The sequence below is a fragment of the Sinocyclocheilus anshuiensis genome, unplaced genomic scaffold (genome assembly GCF_001515605.1).
Source record: "Sinocyclocheilus anshuiensis isolate Anshui unplaced genomic scaffold, SAMN03320099.WGS_v1.1 scaffold86, whole genome shotgun sequence".
NCBI lineage: Eukaryota > Metazoa > Chordata > Actinopteri > Cypriniformes > Cyprinidae > Sinocyclocheilus > Sinocyclocheilus anshuiensis.
Window position 1 is genome coordinate 4,144,206 of NW_015547662.1, and position 15,892 is coordinate 4,160,097.

The following is a 15,892-nucleotide window of genomic DNA, read 5'->3' on the forward strand; positions in this document are numbered from 1 at the left end:
AGAGAGAGAGAGAGAGAGAGAGAGAGAGAGAGAGAGAGTCTCTAACTTGTGCACATACACTTACCACAGTATTTCTCAGGACAGTCAGTATTATGGTGTTCTGACATTCTCTGTAAATAAATTAAAAAGAGTATGGCAGAATTACTGGTACAAATGCAGCTAGAGTAAACAGATTTTTCCTAATATAGTATATGTTCTGAAGATACAAATTTATAATAAATTTGGCCCCATGAAAATGAACTAAAATATTGGGTAAAACTGGACATCTGGGCAGCTGGATTTAGCTCATTTTATAGTTTCACATAAACACTCACACCTGCAACATACCTGATTATGTCAGCAGCCTGCTCTGTAGATAGATCATCAACAGCAACATTGTTAATTTTGAAAAGCTGGTCACCAGGGACAAGCTTTCCATCAGCAGGGCCACCTATAAAAACAGACACGCATATCATGATACTGTAGTTCTGTCAATCATTTGTACAAGGTTTAGAATTCAATTACCAACCTGATTTGTCATAGTTATGCTGTTTTATAAGAATGTTTGTGAAAAAAGTGTTAATGTTGTCCTAATTACTGGCTAGTTATTTGGCTGTGGGGTAACCAGATGGCTTTAGCCATTCCAAGAGTAGAGTTTCCTGTAGATGAAGCTCCATGTGCCAAACCAGTCAGCCAACATGTTGCTCTACATGCAGGCAATACATGCAAATAGCTGCTGGGTCACATTTCAATCATCAAACGTATGTTCAGTCAACATTTAAAAAAAAAGTTTCAGATTTCTTTGCACTATTAAATGATAAAAGCTTTAACACTTTACAATAAGGTCTCATCTCTTAACATTAGTTAATACATTAACTAACATCAACTAACTATAAGCAATATATTTTACAGCATTTACGAACTCTCATTAATATTACTTATGTTAATATTCATGTTAGTTCACGGTGCATTAACTAACGTTAGCAGATACAACTTTTGATCTTAAAAATGTATTAGTAAATGTATGCATTAGTAAAAACTCTTTTTAATATTCTATATAGTGGATATGTCATAAAAATATACACTAATAGATTCATTCATCATCATATTTTATAGTGAAAATAAAAAGATGGTGATTTTTACGTAACCTTTAATATGAAATTTTCTAGAAGATATAATGCGATTTCACTCAAGTTTATTTGAGCAATAAATATATTACCGCAGTATCCTTTCTGTAGTAATGGAAGCTTGTTTGGTAGCTAATGCACTGTAGCTGTTTTATTGATTTCCATGAAGAGCTTGTGTGCTGTATAATCAAAATTTAACTTCAAAATTTAACAATCTCAGCAGGAATTTATTCAACCTGTTTAGAGTGCTGCCTCAGATCGAATGCCTCAACAACAGACATGGTCATTGTCTTCATATTATGACATTTGATGACATTTTCATAAGTTCATAAGTTGCACATTTTTTCCTACCAACAAGCTAATCTAGAGATTCTCATAGAGGGATAATGTATGGCTTCGAATCCATTTGAGCTGATGAGCATTTTTAGAGATGATGGTGTGTGTAATGTACCTTCTGTCACGTCCAGCACCTGCGGTGGAGTGTGTGTTGAGACAGTAAAGCCATGGGAGTTAAGGGTGGGGTCAAGTGGGATCTTAACAGTGACTCTAATTGGACAGCTCCTCTGCTCCTGGGAGCCATTGTTGGCAACTTGCCCATCTTCTAGCACACGCTCTCTGTGTACAGACAGAGAGAGAGAGGGTGATGCTATTTAAACACAAAAGAAAAAGAAAAGCAAATGTACTCATTCACACAATCATTTTTAGATTTATATAAAAGGTACCGGCTGATGGACTCTCTGGAGCGGCGAAGCCAGCGTCCCACCACCTGCTCTACTCTGCTGGTCCTGCGAGATGGTGAGCGACTGCGGTCCCGCTCCTCCATTTAGCTACACACAGGGTGAAAGGTCACCATTGGGGCACTATTTATTGTAATGGAAAAAAGGTAATAATTAGGGATGCACCAATGTATCGGCCAATAATCGTATCGGCTGATTAAAGCAATTATTGGCCTTTGGCTGATTGTTAAAAAACAGCTGATGATCAGGGCTGATTCAATCCTGTCAATCAAAAAGGGGAGGAAAACCATGTCAGACTACAACTCGTACTGTGTGTGAAGAAAACTCTCATGTTGAATTTAGGGCTGTTGTTAGTTAACATAACAATAACACATTAGCAGTTAAAAAAATAGAGACATTAAAGCAGGCTCTGTTCGACCATATCAATCACACAAAGTTCAAGCCAGGGTTGCCAGATCCACCTTTTCTCTACAACAAACATTATTTGTAATGCGCCTCCCATCCAATAATCACAAAGAGCTTTGTGCTTTGTTACTTCTGATAAGAAACAAAGTCTCAGCTTTCAAATCCTGTACATGCTATCACAAACTATTTGTAATAGTTGTAATATCTCAATGATAGTGAAAGAATCAGTAAAATCTGTTATACAGACGATCTGCAGTAGCTACATTTATTAACTTATTGTTGAATATTCATTTGCAAATTGACAGACATTTTTGGATGTTTTAAAACTTATCTGACAGTGTCTGTTTCATTTTTAGTATATCCGTTTTAGCCAATCAGACACAACATATATTTAATCCGGCCAATCATAGTCTGACCGCTTTGCATTTCACAGTACTTGCAGTAGATTGTGAGTCTATAGGTACTCATGTATATACAACTAATTTAAATTACTTTATACATGTGTATAATACATATATATATATGATATGATATATGATATGATAAAATTTGTTTGTGAGTTGAAGAAAAGCTAGTAATTCAATCATAAAAATGTAAAATTAAAATAAATAATTTTAAAATAACAACAATCAAAATAAAACACATACTAAAAAAAAGAATAAATATTTGTTTACCTGCATGTCATGTAACCATTAAAGGGATAGTTCACCCAAAAATGAGAATGTGCTCAAGTAATAATGTTCAGTTTCAGTTCAGTTTATGTAAATAATGTTCAGCTTGCACAGACCAATCGTTTTGCATCATGACTCTTCAATATTTCGTCAGGAGCCACAGGTATTAATTTTGTATTCCTTGATATGCTTTTTTTATTTTCAAAGACAGACAGCCGCTGACTTGCATTTTATGAATCACCAAAGACCATGATTTCAGCAAAAATAAATTCTTCTTTACTGTTCTACTCAAGAAGAAGTAAAAGAAGAAAGAATATTTATATACATACATATATATATATATATATACACACACACACACACACGCACATATATATATATATATATATACAAACAGAATGGTGTGTACAGCAATATATTGGTAATGTGTGGTCAACCTCTCTTCCTCCTACAGTGGTATGAAATGTGGTCTCTCTTTATATTGTAGGTTCTGCATATTGTGGTGTTGTTGCAAAATTACTTTTTATGAAGGGTTGAAGTTTATTGTGCTTCAATATCAAGTATGTCTTACCAGGGAATGTGAGAGACAATCTGGAGCCTCATGGTCAACAAAGAGAAGGACCAACAAAGACAAAGATATAAATAATATACTGTGACAAAAAAGAGAGAGATCCCTGGAGATCATTACTCATGGTCACATTATGTTCTCAGATTACACAGGATTAGGATCTCACTTTCCATTTATTTTACTGCTGTCAACATTGTTATCAATACTGCATACAGCACATCAAAATTGTTAGACTGCAATACTCGCCCAGCCATTTTCACTTGCACAGTAGTGACCGCCTACTTTTTCACCAGCCCTGATTATATATAAACATTTTCCCATTTATTTAAAAAAAAAAAAAAAAACCTCAATAAAGGGTTGAGCCAAACTAACCAGCAACATTACACCCATTAATTTTAAGCAATTTTCTTTGTTTTTTATTGTACCGTAAACAAAAGGTTTGAATGCACACCAACTTTTTTTGCAAAATTTAACACGGCTGATTAGATGGCAATAATAGGAAATGTAACAATGGTTCTGATATACTTTAAAATTATTTTCATTTTTCCTTCACTTTTTAAAATAACTAGCCTATAATTTCTAACCATAACAATTCCCTTACCTAAGCAATTAATGCACAAAAGGAGGACCCCAATAGCAAAAACAGCAATGTGCTCTCTGAAGAGTTTCCAGAACAGTTTGTACCGCAGGCAGTTTGCATTATGAATAAGGAAAAACACCTCTTGATTATCATGCACCTGTCTTTTTTCCACTCTTCTGCTAGAAATCACTTTCTATTCTAATCAACTCTTCCAGTTATTGCATTATTGTTGCCTGATTAAATATTAATAATTTTAATAATAAATGATAATAACATATTAGCAGCTATTCTGCCTAACCACGTTGTTCACTAAAAACAGCTCTCTATTTCTTTTTAAGCACAAAGGCGTTGCAGGCGATCCCTACCTTTAAATCTCTCTTTAAAGCTTATACTTAAAGATACCACCTCCCCTCTCACACCCTTCCGTCTTCAAGAGGATTAAGCACCAAATATTGTTGAGGTTTCCCTGTTCAAATCTCATTACTTTTTCAGCACTATTTAATATATTTTATTCATGATATATGCTTCAGTGCCGTCTTGATCAATACGGATCTAATGTACATATGGCCTCTTTTCACAGCAAAATCAGGAGCCAGTGGAAGACCTTAAGATTATATTATATACTAAAGACAGAATTATTCAATTACAGGTAGGAGTCTGTGAACTGCTAGATCACTAAAATGAATCCAGGAATTAAATTTGTGCTATAGAATTGGGATAGGGGCACATAGTCAATGAATTTCACAATAAAACATTTCAGTTTACTGCTCTGTCTCTGTCTTTCTCCCGCTCTCTCTCTCTCTCTATTAGATTAGTGGCCTGTAGAGTGGGGTTTAATTCCCCCACACGCCCATGTTCCCTTATAAAAAAGGTCTGCTCATGCTCTCTCTCTAAGAGATAATGGATGTACTCCATCATTAGCATGGGCAGCTAATGCTAATGGCTAGGTTGAACTATAACGTAAGAATCGTCTACAATTCATTCACATTCACATGGGAGGATTACGGATAGTGGACCAGTCAGGACAGATTATGCTTACTATGTTACGTTAGCACTGAGCAATTCTAAATAGCTTAAAAATGTACACTTAGTCTATCAGTTATAGGATCCTAGCCAGTAATAGATCTTTCAGCAGGCTAAAAGTGTCAAACAGAGTTACACACATCAGGTGTATCACAACACGCCCGTCTCGCAAACATCACTCACAGGCGGTCCTTAATAGTAAGAGGTATTGATAATTTAATGCCTAATTTAATGGACTTTTTTTTTGTTGTTGTACAGGGCTCGCAAAATTTTAAAATCCCTGGTAGCCCTTCGGGCAGGCATTCTTCAGATTTTGGTAGCCCAAAATGAGTTTAACTAGCCTGAATAAAAAAAAATATCGGCTGAAGATCCCTGTGGACAAATCAGCATGTTTGAAAACTTCAGTGATTGTACTTTTCAAGACTGTAGAGGTGCAACAGATCACAAATCTCACTGTTCGGATTATTAAGGATTTTGAGTCACAGATCAGATAATTAAAAAAATATATATTATTATTATTTAAAAAACACTAAGTACTTCTTTGATACCACAGCAAAAACTATTAGCATAACTAATAAAGGTCAAACATTATTAAAGACAAGTGAACCGTCATTAATAGAATAAGAATAGATAAAAGATAAAATATAACAAAGCTAGAAATAAAGGTCTAACATTAGTTTTCAGGCACAGAAATATAATAATTAAGTGTAAAATAACACTGCATAGTTTTCACTGTATAAATTAAATACAGATTGATCTTTGTTAAAGTTGTGTTTTGTTGTTTGATTAACATTAATGACACAGACAGCAGCAGGTATATAGGCTGCTGTCCCTTTAAGACCTAATGCACAGATCTAATATAATGATACACATGCGATTTCTTTTTGTTTATGTTCACTTCACATTAAACATAACCGACTGTGTTTACAAGAATACTTGCTGAGACGGGTATTTTGAGAGAATTTTGTGTATATGTGTCCATTCAAGCATGAAACACGAAAGAAGAATCAATTCTGTGCTTGCACGCTGAGTGTGTGCACACAGAAAACAGTGCGTGAGTACTGAATTGAGTTCTCCTTCGCCTCTTCTTGCAATGAATGGTTTAAAGCGCTTGAATGTTTAAATCGGCAAGACTTAGAAACACGTGCAAATGATCATACGATCCGTTTCACCCCTACAAGTGAGTGAACAGCGCGAATCAAGGAAGGGATTTTATTTCACTATTCAAAATAGCCAGTCTGACAGGGCGGTGATGCATTTTGGAAGTAAAACACAATAGCCCTGGGACGTCGGGCTAGCGATTTTGCAAGCCCTGCGTTAAGTTTCGTTCAACCCTAAAATACAAGACAGTACAATGCGTTATTTAAAATCTGTGGAAAATTCCTGTGAATTCAAAAATTAATACAGAAAATTCCTTCAATTAGTACAGTGGACCCCGTTTTCACATACTTTTTTTAGAGTCTACATACACAGAATGTTACAGGCAGATGGCCTGAGAAGTGTTCTAATTGGATTAGGAATGTAAAGGCTGGGAAAGAGTTATTGCATCACACACTGCGCCTATCACTGAGCCATTTACACACATGTAAACATACAACACTATGGACAGACCAGTACACACACACACTCCACACTTACCTTAGAGTCAGATGATACTGTGTTTCAACATTAAAAAGAAGAACTTTTCTGTGGACTGCATCACCAATTCTTCACTGCATTCATTTGATCATTTGAGTCTACTCATCAATCTAAAGGACTTTCAGATTCCTCACTCTGTTAGTTTAACAGCTAACATTAAATAAACTCCTTTATTTCATTTGCTAGCTCAGAAAAACTATATGCAGTGTGAGGAATTTTGAAGTTTTTGTCCAATCCATTTGCACTGCATCTATGTGGTTGTTTTGAACCTGGACTTTTGCAGGTTGATATGAGCAAAGAGAAAGATTCAGAAGTCTTGTTTCACCTATAATGAATTCCAGAATGTGTAGGCGCTTTATTTTCTTCTTGATCCAATGGTCCTCTGCATCAGGACATGCTGCCATGATGGAACTCCAAAGGGTCCTCGGCTCTGTCAAAGTGACACATATAATGTTATCTGATGTTTTTTAAACATTCATTCCTTATCTCGCTATGAGAAGTGAATCTCGCGTGACTGACGATAGAAGTTGAGTCGCAGCAGTACAGCCCTGTTGCATCATTCTCATTGCCTTCTCAACATGAATATAAATTAACAATTTATAGATGAGGTGTCATGGTAACACTGATACACATAATTTTGTCTGTGCAGTGAGCAGAGTCAATTTTGTGTACAGCGATGGGTGTTTTTTTTTCTGTGGTTTGGGTTGCTCAAAGCAGGGTTTCTCTCATTGGTGAATGACTGTGGAGTGGAGCTGGAGCGGAGTGATTACAAAAATGCCTTGAGTTGGGAGGGAAAATTGGAGTTTCTGTAGTGAGTTACACCCAAGCGACAACCTTCCAGTCTGTCTCTTGAAACCAACACGGAAGTGACTTAAACTGCAATTCATCGACTGGCCGCTAGAGACTGACTCCAAAAGGGAGTCATTCCCGTAGACCTCCCATGTTAAAATGCCCAACTTTACAGCAGAAAAAAATATGTTTACAGCCTGGAACAAAAAGTGGTTTTGGTCTCTATAGCTAATTTAGCCCTTCATGACACCTGTGAGGGGGGTGAATTTTTTTATAACTAATCCATTTAAATCATATTAAGCTTTAAAGTTCTGCATAATTACGGGCGTGGCCACTTGAGTGACAGGTGGATTGCCTCTGCTGTCACCACCGTCGCGCTAGGCGGGCGTGGTTTCAGCAAACCGTAACCTCAGCTCCACCCACGTCCCACTCATTTTCGATTATCCGAGAGTGACGTGCTGTGACGCGCTGCCAAGATGGCGATGGCCGGCTCCACCTACTTTAGGCTTCAAAAATGCTCTTCAGAAAGCTACAGGTGACGTCACTGACACTACGTCCATGTTTATATACAGTCTATGGTTACACCTGAGATATTTTATCTCACTCTGCTATTTAGAATAAAGCAAGGGTGTCAAACTTAATTCCTGGACGGCCGGAGCCCTGCAGAGTTTAGATTCAATCCTAATTAAACACACCTGATCCAACTAATCAAGTCCTTCAGGCTTATTTGAAAACTACATGGCATGTGTGTTGGAGCAGGGTTGGAACAAAACTCTGCAGGGCTCCGGACCTCCAGGAATTCAGTTTGATACCCCTGGAATAAAGCATCCTAAATATATGGTTAGATCAAGTAGAGAAAAACCCTTGCAGATTATCAATTAAAATCAAAAGCTAAAAAGGAATTAGACATGGCCAGCAAGGCCTTATTCAAGATCTGGTGCAAAGGTACCAATGAAATAAATAGTTACATTACATTGCAACATGTTTGATGTTCAAAGCTGTTGTACCACAAAGGATTCAGCTCTTTTGGGTTGTTTAAAGGATTAGTTCACTTCCAGAAATTTGCTCACCCCCATGTCATCCAAGATGTTCATGTCTTTCTTTCTTCAATCGCAAAGAAATTAAGGTTTTTGAGGAAAACATTCCAGGATTTTTCTCCATATAATGGACTTCAATGAGGACCAACGGGCTGAAGGTCCAAAATGCAGTTTCAGTGCAGCTTCAAAGGGCTCTACACAATCTCAGCCGAGGAATGAGGGTCTTATCAAGTGAAACGATCGGTCATTTTCTTTAAAAATTTAAATGTATATACTTTTTAACCACAAATGCTCGTCTTGCACAAGCTGGACTTCACGCATTACGTAGTCACGTTGGAAAGGTAGCCAACCGATCAAACTGACTGACTAAAATGAATCTCTGATTAATTTGAAACCCTGTATTCATAGAAGTTAATTTGCAGAATTGTATGTATTTTAAGTTGAAAAATATTTAGTTAAAACGCTGTTGTTCATCACTAAGTAATTTTCTTTTAAACATTTTGATTTCCTTTTCTATTTAAAATTTCTATTAATGTAAAATTATTTATTTTGCTTGTAGAAATAAATAATATTATCTTACATTTTAAGAAAGATTTTCCACTCTTGAATATCTTAAAGTTAGCTTAAACCTAGTAATGTCATGCTTTTTCAAATGGGTATTTTAACTGTAATATAACTATTTTGAGTTATGGGAAGCTTATAAAGAAACAGTTACAAAGAAGCTTCCTCAACACTGATAAAATGACAATGGAAGTCTGAGGCGGAGATTAAGAGAGAGAAAGAAAGACACAACCATCAGGCTTGTCGGAGTCCCCTCTGAACATTTTCAGCTCCCAGCTGTTGAATAATTAATGTACCCAGTGCAAAAACAGAGAACACAGCTCTCTTTCTCCCTCTCACCCGCTTGTTCTCTGCTTTCCTTAGTTGATCCTTCTCTCAGTGCTATTTTCCCTCATAACCACAGCCTGCCTTGTCTTTCAGAGTCTTTCAGTGCCATTATTTCATTTTTGTTACTTTTGTGTCTGTCTCATTTAGTCAAGCGAAAGATTTTAAAAATGCAAAACAAAAGCCCTATAGAAAAAGACGTTGAACAATGAGAGTACAGTTGTACACAATGAATGAATGAAAAAGACTAAATAAAATGTTTATGATTTTTCTTCCTCATAAAAAATTGATCATTCAATTTGATAACGCTCTAGAATGGCAGCTTTTGATGGTTTGTTCGCTATACATGTTGTATGAGCAGATGTATATTTATGAAGTTCCCAGCACTGCATGCATCCTTCAAGCTCTCCTTAAACGCTTTGGTAATCCTATCATTGCCCTTAAACTCTTCTTTCAGACTTACAGAGTGTGTGTGAGAGAGAGAGAACCACAGAGTGCACAGGCTTTAATAATGCATCTAGATAATGCTGCCTCACCACTCACACACACACACACACACAAGCACAACAAAACAGAAAGACAGTGAAAGAGTGGCAGAACAGCTTGATCTGAGCACTGCATGTCTTCAGAGCAAGCTGAATGGAAATCAGGGGGTTATAGATAAAGGGTGAATGGAAGGTGGTTGAGAAAATGAGAAAAAGATATATAAATGTAAGGGAAAAGAATGAGAGAGAGAAAGCTGGGAAGACGGTGAGGTTGAAGAATGAGATGCTAAATAAAGACATTTATTATGATTGTATGTGCATTGCATGATTTGTTCTTTGGACTGTGGCTACTAGGAGTCTGCATGGCATGAGGAGAGAGGTGTGGCATAAAACAGGAAATGCATCATCTTTTCTTCTCCCTATAAAGAGCTTGAGTTATGGGTTATCTTGATGTTCAAATTGGCTAGGTTATTAAAAAATAAATAAAAATTTTTTTTATATTCATCAAAGAAATCTAATATCATGATTTCCTCAAAATAATAAGCAGCAAAGCTGCTGTCATCACTGACAATAAGTTTTTAATTATATTTATATAATTTAAAATAATAATTGAACATAAAATCAGCGCTTTAGAATGATTTTCAAAGGATCACGTGATACTTAAGACTGGAGTAATGATGCTGAAAATTCAGCTTTGCCATCACAGAAATACATTTTCAAATATATTACAATATAAATGCAAAGATTTGTACTTGTGTTTTGTATAAGGAATTATTTACTGTGACTAAAGTGACATAAATGTATTGTATTAAAACTTAAATTATTGAGATTAGTCCACTGAAAACAATCTTAAAAATGTGGTGCTATACAACGCAATTATTAACAATCAGGAACAATTATTATAGGTTTAATGACATATAAGAGAGTTAACGCTAAATAAAAGGAAAGCTTTTTTAAACATCCAGTTTAAATGTGCCACGTTTTTATAAATGCACATTCTTTTTTATTTATGCTGGTTCCATATGGTTTTAAAAAACTTTAACATTTTCAAGAAATGTTTCAATTTAATGACAAAAATAAAAAAATTTTCAAGGTAAAACGTATTTATTACAAATATCATGAATTATTAATTAATTAATATCTTTATGTTTTTGAGTAGTCACACCACATGACATTTTACAACCCAAACTAACATTGCCTTGTCATAAATAGTCAAATTATTTGATATTCTAAGATGCTTATTGACCTTGACAGACAGTCAGATCACTATATTGACATCAGCATAAAGGCCTAACTAAACTCTATGTCAGGGGTCTTCAACCTTTTTGCAGGTCAAGGACCCCTTGGTGGATGGAGAGACAGAGTGTACATAATGTTTAAAGCTAAGTGTTGCATTTAAAGCCTGGCCTATAATAAAATGCGCGTAGTATCACACTAATGTATTTACATACTTTGATAGCAAGTCCATTAAAGTCATATAGTATATATAGCTTAAACACACACACACATACAGATGGGTGACAAATTAAAAGAAAATTCACAGAATCCATTGGCTCTGTTGTTCTGAGTGATCACCTTTATCCTCTCGTGAAACATTTCTATCCTGATGGAAGTGGTCTTTTCCAGAATGACAATGCCCCCATCCATAGATCACAATGGGTCAAGGAATGGTTGGATGAGTAAACGATGATTTTAGGCTGACGTGTTAAGACAGCGATCTCTACCACCATCATCAAAACACTAAAGGAGGGAATATCTTTTGCAAGAATGGTGTTCCATCTTTCAGACTTTGTTGTTCTGGCATCACATGGTTGCTCAACATCTTATGTTGGTTTTTCCTTTAATTTGTCACATATATACATAAATACACTTTTAAATTTGATCAAAATTATAGAAAAAAAATGTAATATTGTGAAATATTATTATAATTTAAAATAACTATTTTGTGTTTTAGCAAATTTTTTAATTTAATTTATTCTTGTGATATTAAACCTGAATTGTAAGCATCATTACTCCAATCTTCAGTGTCACATGATCTTTCAGAAATCATACTATGCTGATTTTTGTGGAAACGGTGATTATTTTCAGGATTCTTTGATGAAAGTTCAAAAGAGCATTACTTTGAAATAGAAATATTCTGTAAAAAATGTTAATGTTTTCACTGTCACTTTTGATTAATTTAATACATCCTTGCTGCATAAAAGTATTCATTTCTTTAAAAAAAATTTTTTTATATTTTAATATAGTAGGGAGAATGAAACCTGAACTTGGACTTTAGCTTCTTAACATTATCTTTGGTTGCATATTTGTGCATGCATGATCCCTGTTTATGCGGTTGCTAGAGTATATTCTGATGAAATCAGTACTGAATATAAACATGCTAAATATATATACTTTATGAATGCTCAGTCTCTACCTCTCCACAGCAATTTAAGGCCATATTACTGTCTTTGGATAGATGTGTACTTTTTTTAAGTGCAAATGTATGTGCTGAATTTATGTGTCTGTAATTGGAGCTGTCATTTGCCCTGGGGGCTTCAGTACCTCTCATATGGAGAGCGTAATCAGATCTGTTCCTGTTGGAGATCTCCCTCTCCAAAAGCCACTTAAATGAATATTGGCACAAATTGTCCAATTTCAGCTGTTAGCAGCTTGTAAAATGCTGCTCCATGCCTGAAAGCTAGATGTGCTATGATAAAAGTCTGTGTTATCGTGTAGGGCATGCAAGATCACAGTCACATGTTTTAAGATTTAGTTTATGTGCTTGTACCCATTATTTAGTCCTAATGAGCATATCATGATTTTAAACAGGGGGCAGACATATAAGCACTGTCTGTTTTGATAAGTTTACGATTACAAGGCATCAAGAATTCACAGTATTCAGCTGCTCCTAAAAATAACAGCATAAATAAATGATGGCCCTTTCCGAAGCCTGCCGGATCTCCTGCCTGATTTCTGCCCCCTTGGTTTTTACTACATATACTAATTATTATTATTACAGGCATGTTTTGTAATGTTTGCACCTGAACAGTAAAAATAAATCAAGTATGCATCAATCAAATGAATGAAGTTTGAGAAAACGTGCTGCGGGATCTTGCACAATAGCCGTATTTGTACTGAATGCACTAATACCCAACTTCCCTTATGAATCATCCAGGATACACTAAATGAAACGTGAACCTTTTGGGCTTGCTATAACTAATGATGTGAAATGTAAAAATATATAGGCTAGACTTTATATTCATATGAATTTTTGTATAAGCTCCATCTCTTAAAGGAAACAATGAATTCATCTCTCACTCAAATAAACAAGGTTATCTGGCATTCCCTGAAATGCTGTAAGAAGATAATATAATAATACTGCCTGTGGGGAGAGTCTCTCTATCAGACAACTAGTAAAGACAACAGAAACGCTATTATTGCTTCTTTTAACCAGTTTTTCATGGTTATTTTACAGACACAAGCCATGGAATGAGCGCCTACAAAACGGCTTCTGTACAAAAACAAATCATATTTCTGTTCAGTTGTGGCTCTATCTAATGAATACCCACTCTCTGTCACTTGATGGCAATCTAAAAGACATCTCTAAAAAGCTGATAATGAGATGAAAGTGTCATTGACTTAATTCCCTTTAATCTGTCAAATTCACCTCGTCCCGTCAGAGACGCGCCTTCACCTTCATAACGTTTAATGAACAACATTTACATGCTCTATATCACTCACCTTACACGAAGAGTAACATTTTCATGAACTATCCATCGCCTTGCGCCGACAGAGGAGACATTGGGCCGGTAAATAAATAAAGTGAAGGCGGGTTAGTCCGATGGGAGTTTCACAGAGACAGTTTAACCGTTTAATCTGCTCTCTCTCTCTCTCTCTCTCTTTCTCTCTTTCTCTCTCTCTCGCTCTCTCTCTCTCTCTTTAAGATTGAGATACCTGGAGCTTTATTGTCCCGTTAAAACCTCTACATCAATAAACACCAGATACACGCATATTTCCACCGTGTGAAGGTTTATAAGCATTACGTATGTCAGCACGCTTACTGCCTTTTTACACACAATATTTCACAATATTGTCAAAGTATCAATGCACATAATAAAAAGAGTGACAAAAATAAAAATAATGATGTAAGTATTTTTAATTCATTTAATTGTTTTGAATAATTGTGTATTATTTAAAAAAAGTATTATTATTATTATTATTAGCTATTATTATTATTATGAGACATTAAAGTGACATACTACATTATGAACGCTGTTGCAGACATGCACAGGCAGATCTTGCATATGATTAATATGATACATGATGATGAGTTCCCTTCTTGAGTAGCTCATGCAATTTATATATATTTTTTCATAGTAAAAAGAAGAAGAAGAAGAAGAAGATATCTGCCTTTTTTGGTATGTTTACATACATTAAATAATAATCGCAAAGCCACAAAAACTTTACTGCAGAAGTGTTTTCACTTGCCAGTAGCCTATTAAATAAGAAATAAAAGTCTGTAATGGATTTTTTTTAAACAAATTTAATTTGTGAAAGGACAGTGAATGTATTTACTAATTACTGTAAGCAAACATATTATGCCAGTTCATATCTTTAAAACTTTTTTCATGTATCCAATGTAGTGAGTAAAAAAAAAATAAAATAAATAAAATACATACATTTTATTTAAGGCAATGTACTTTTAAAAGGTTTTTTTTTTTTATAAATGCACATTCTTTTAATTTATGCTGGTTCTATATGGTTTAAAAAAAAACTCAAATCTTCAAGAAATGTTTCAATTTAATGACAAAAATGTCATGTGGTCAAACCATCAAACAAAAATTAATAACATTTTACGCATCTTAATCAGTTACACATAATCAAAAAGTTTCAAAAATATATTTTTCAAGGTAAAACGTATGTATTACAAATACCATGAATTATTAATTCATTAATATCATTACGTTTTTTGAGTAGTCACACCACATGACATTTTACAATCCAAACTACCATTGCCTTGTCACGAATAGTCAAAATATTCGATATTCTAAGAGGATTGACCTTGACAGACAGTCAGATCACTATAATGACATCAGCATAAAGGCCTAACTAAACTCTATGTCAGGGGTCTTCAACCTTTTTGCAGGTCAAGGGCCCCTTGGTGGATGAAGAGACAGAGCGTACATAACGTTTAAAACTAAGTGTTGCATTTTAGGCCTATAATAAAATGCATATAGTATCACACTAATGTAATATCTGCCCTTTTTGGTATGTTTGCATATATTAATAATCGCAAAGCTACAAAAACGTAACTTTACAAGTGTTTTCACTCTGTTTTCATACTGTTGAGAAATATGCAATAAGAAATAATGGTCTGTAATGGATTTTTTTTTTTACCAATTTAATTTGTGAAAGGACAGTGAACGTATTTACTAATTAAACAAAAATATTATTTAGCCAATTCATACCGTTAAACCTTGCGAAGACCTCATAACCACCTTGACGACCATCAGCACAAGACCACCGGAACGAGACGAGTCCTCTGCACAATCTGACCTGTGTTGCAGCCTGGAATTAAACCACGCCACGCTGATTTCGTCTGGCCAGAGCAGAACTGGCCCCCCGACTGAGCCTGGTTTCTCCCAAGATTTTTTTTCTCCATTTCTGTCACCGATGGAGTGTTGGTTCCTTGCCACTGTCGCCTTTGGCTTGCTTAGTTGGGGACTTGACTGATTGCACAGACACTTTTGGAAGAGAGCTGAACTGGATGATGAAATCACTGAATCATCAATGAACTGACTTTAGCTGGAAAAATGACTCTGTCATCGTCTTGCATTATTGACAAACTACTTTCCTGTTTGACACTGTAAAGCTGCTTTGACACATCCAGTATTATATAAAGCGCTATACAAAATTTTTATTTATTTTTTTAATTTTTCTTTTATTCAATGAAGTGAGTAAAAAACAAAACAAAAAAAAAAACACA

The 15,892-nt window shown here is 35.2% G+C and overlaps 1 protein-coding gene across 2 annotated transcripts in view; it reads right to left on the minus strand.

Annotated features, from left to right (window-relative positions):
- The window catches only part of LOC107702397 (FERM and PDZ domain-containing protein 1-like), a 26,446-nt gene extending 12,684 nt beyond the window's left edge, over nt 1–13,762 (minus strand). Inside the window, exons 1-6 of one of the 2 annotated variants that reach the window (XM_016504714.1) lie at nt 13,648–13,762; nt 7,054–7,158; nt 1,829–1,966; nt 1,558–1,721; nt 328–430; nt 65–110 (exon numbers count right to left, since the gene is read on the minus strand). In XM_016504714.1, coding sequence (XP_016360200.1) covers nt 65–110; nt 328–430; nt 1,558–1,721; nt 1,829–1,929 — 414 coding nt within the window. In that variant the 5' untranslated portion in view covers nt 1,930–1,966; nt 7,054–7,158; nt 13,648–13,762. The remainder of the gene's footprint in view (nt 1–64; nt 111–327; nt 431–1,557; nt 1,722–1,828; nt 1,967–7,053; nt 7,159–13,647) is intronic. The other variant, XM_016504713.1, reaches the window with a different exon arrangement.
- Nucleotides 13,763–15,892: the final 2,130 nt, after the last annotated feature.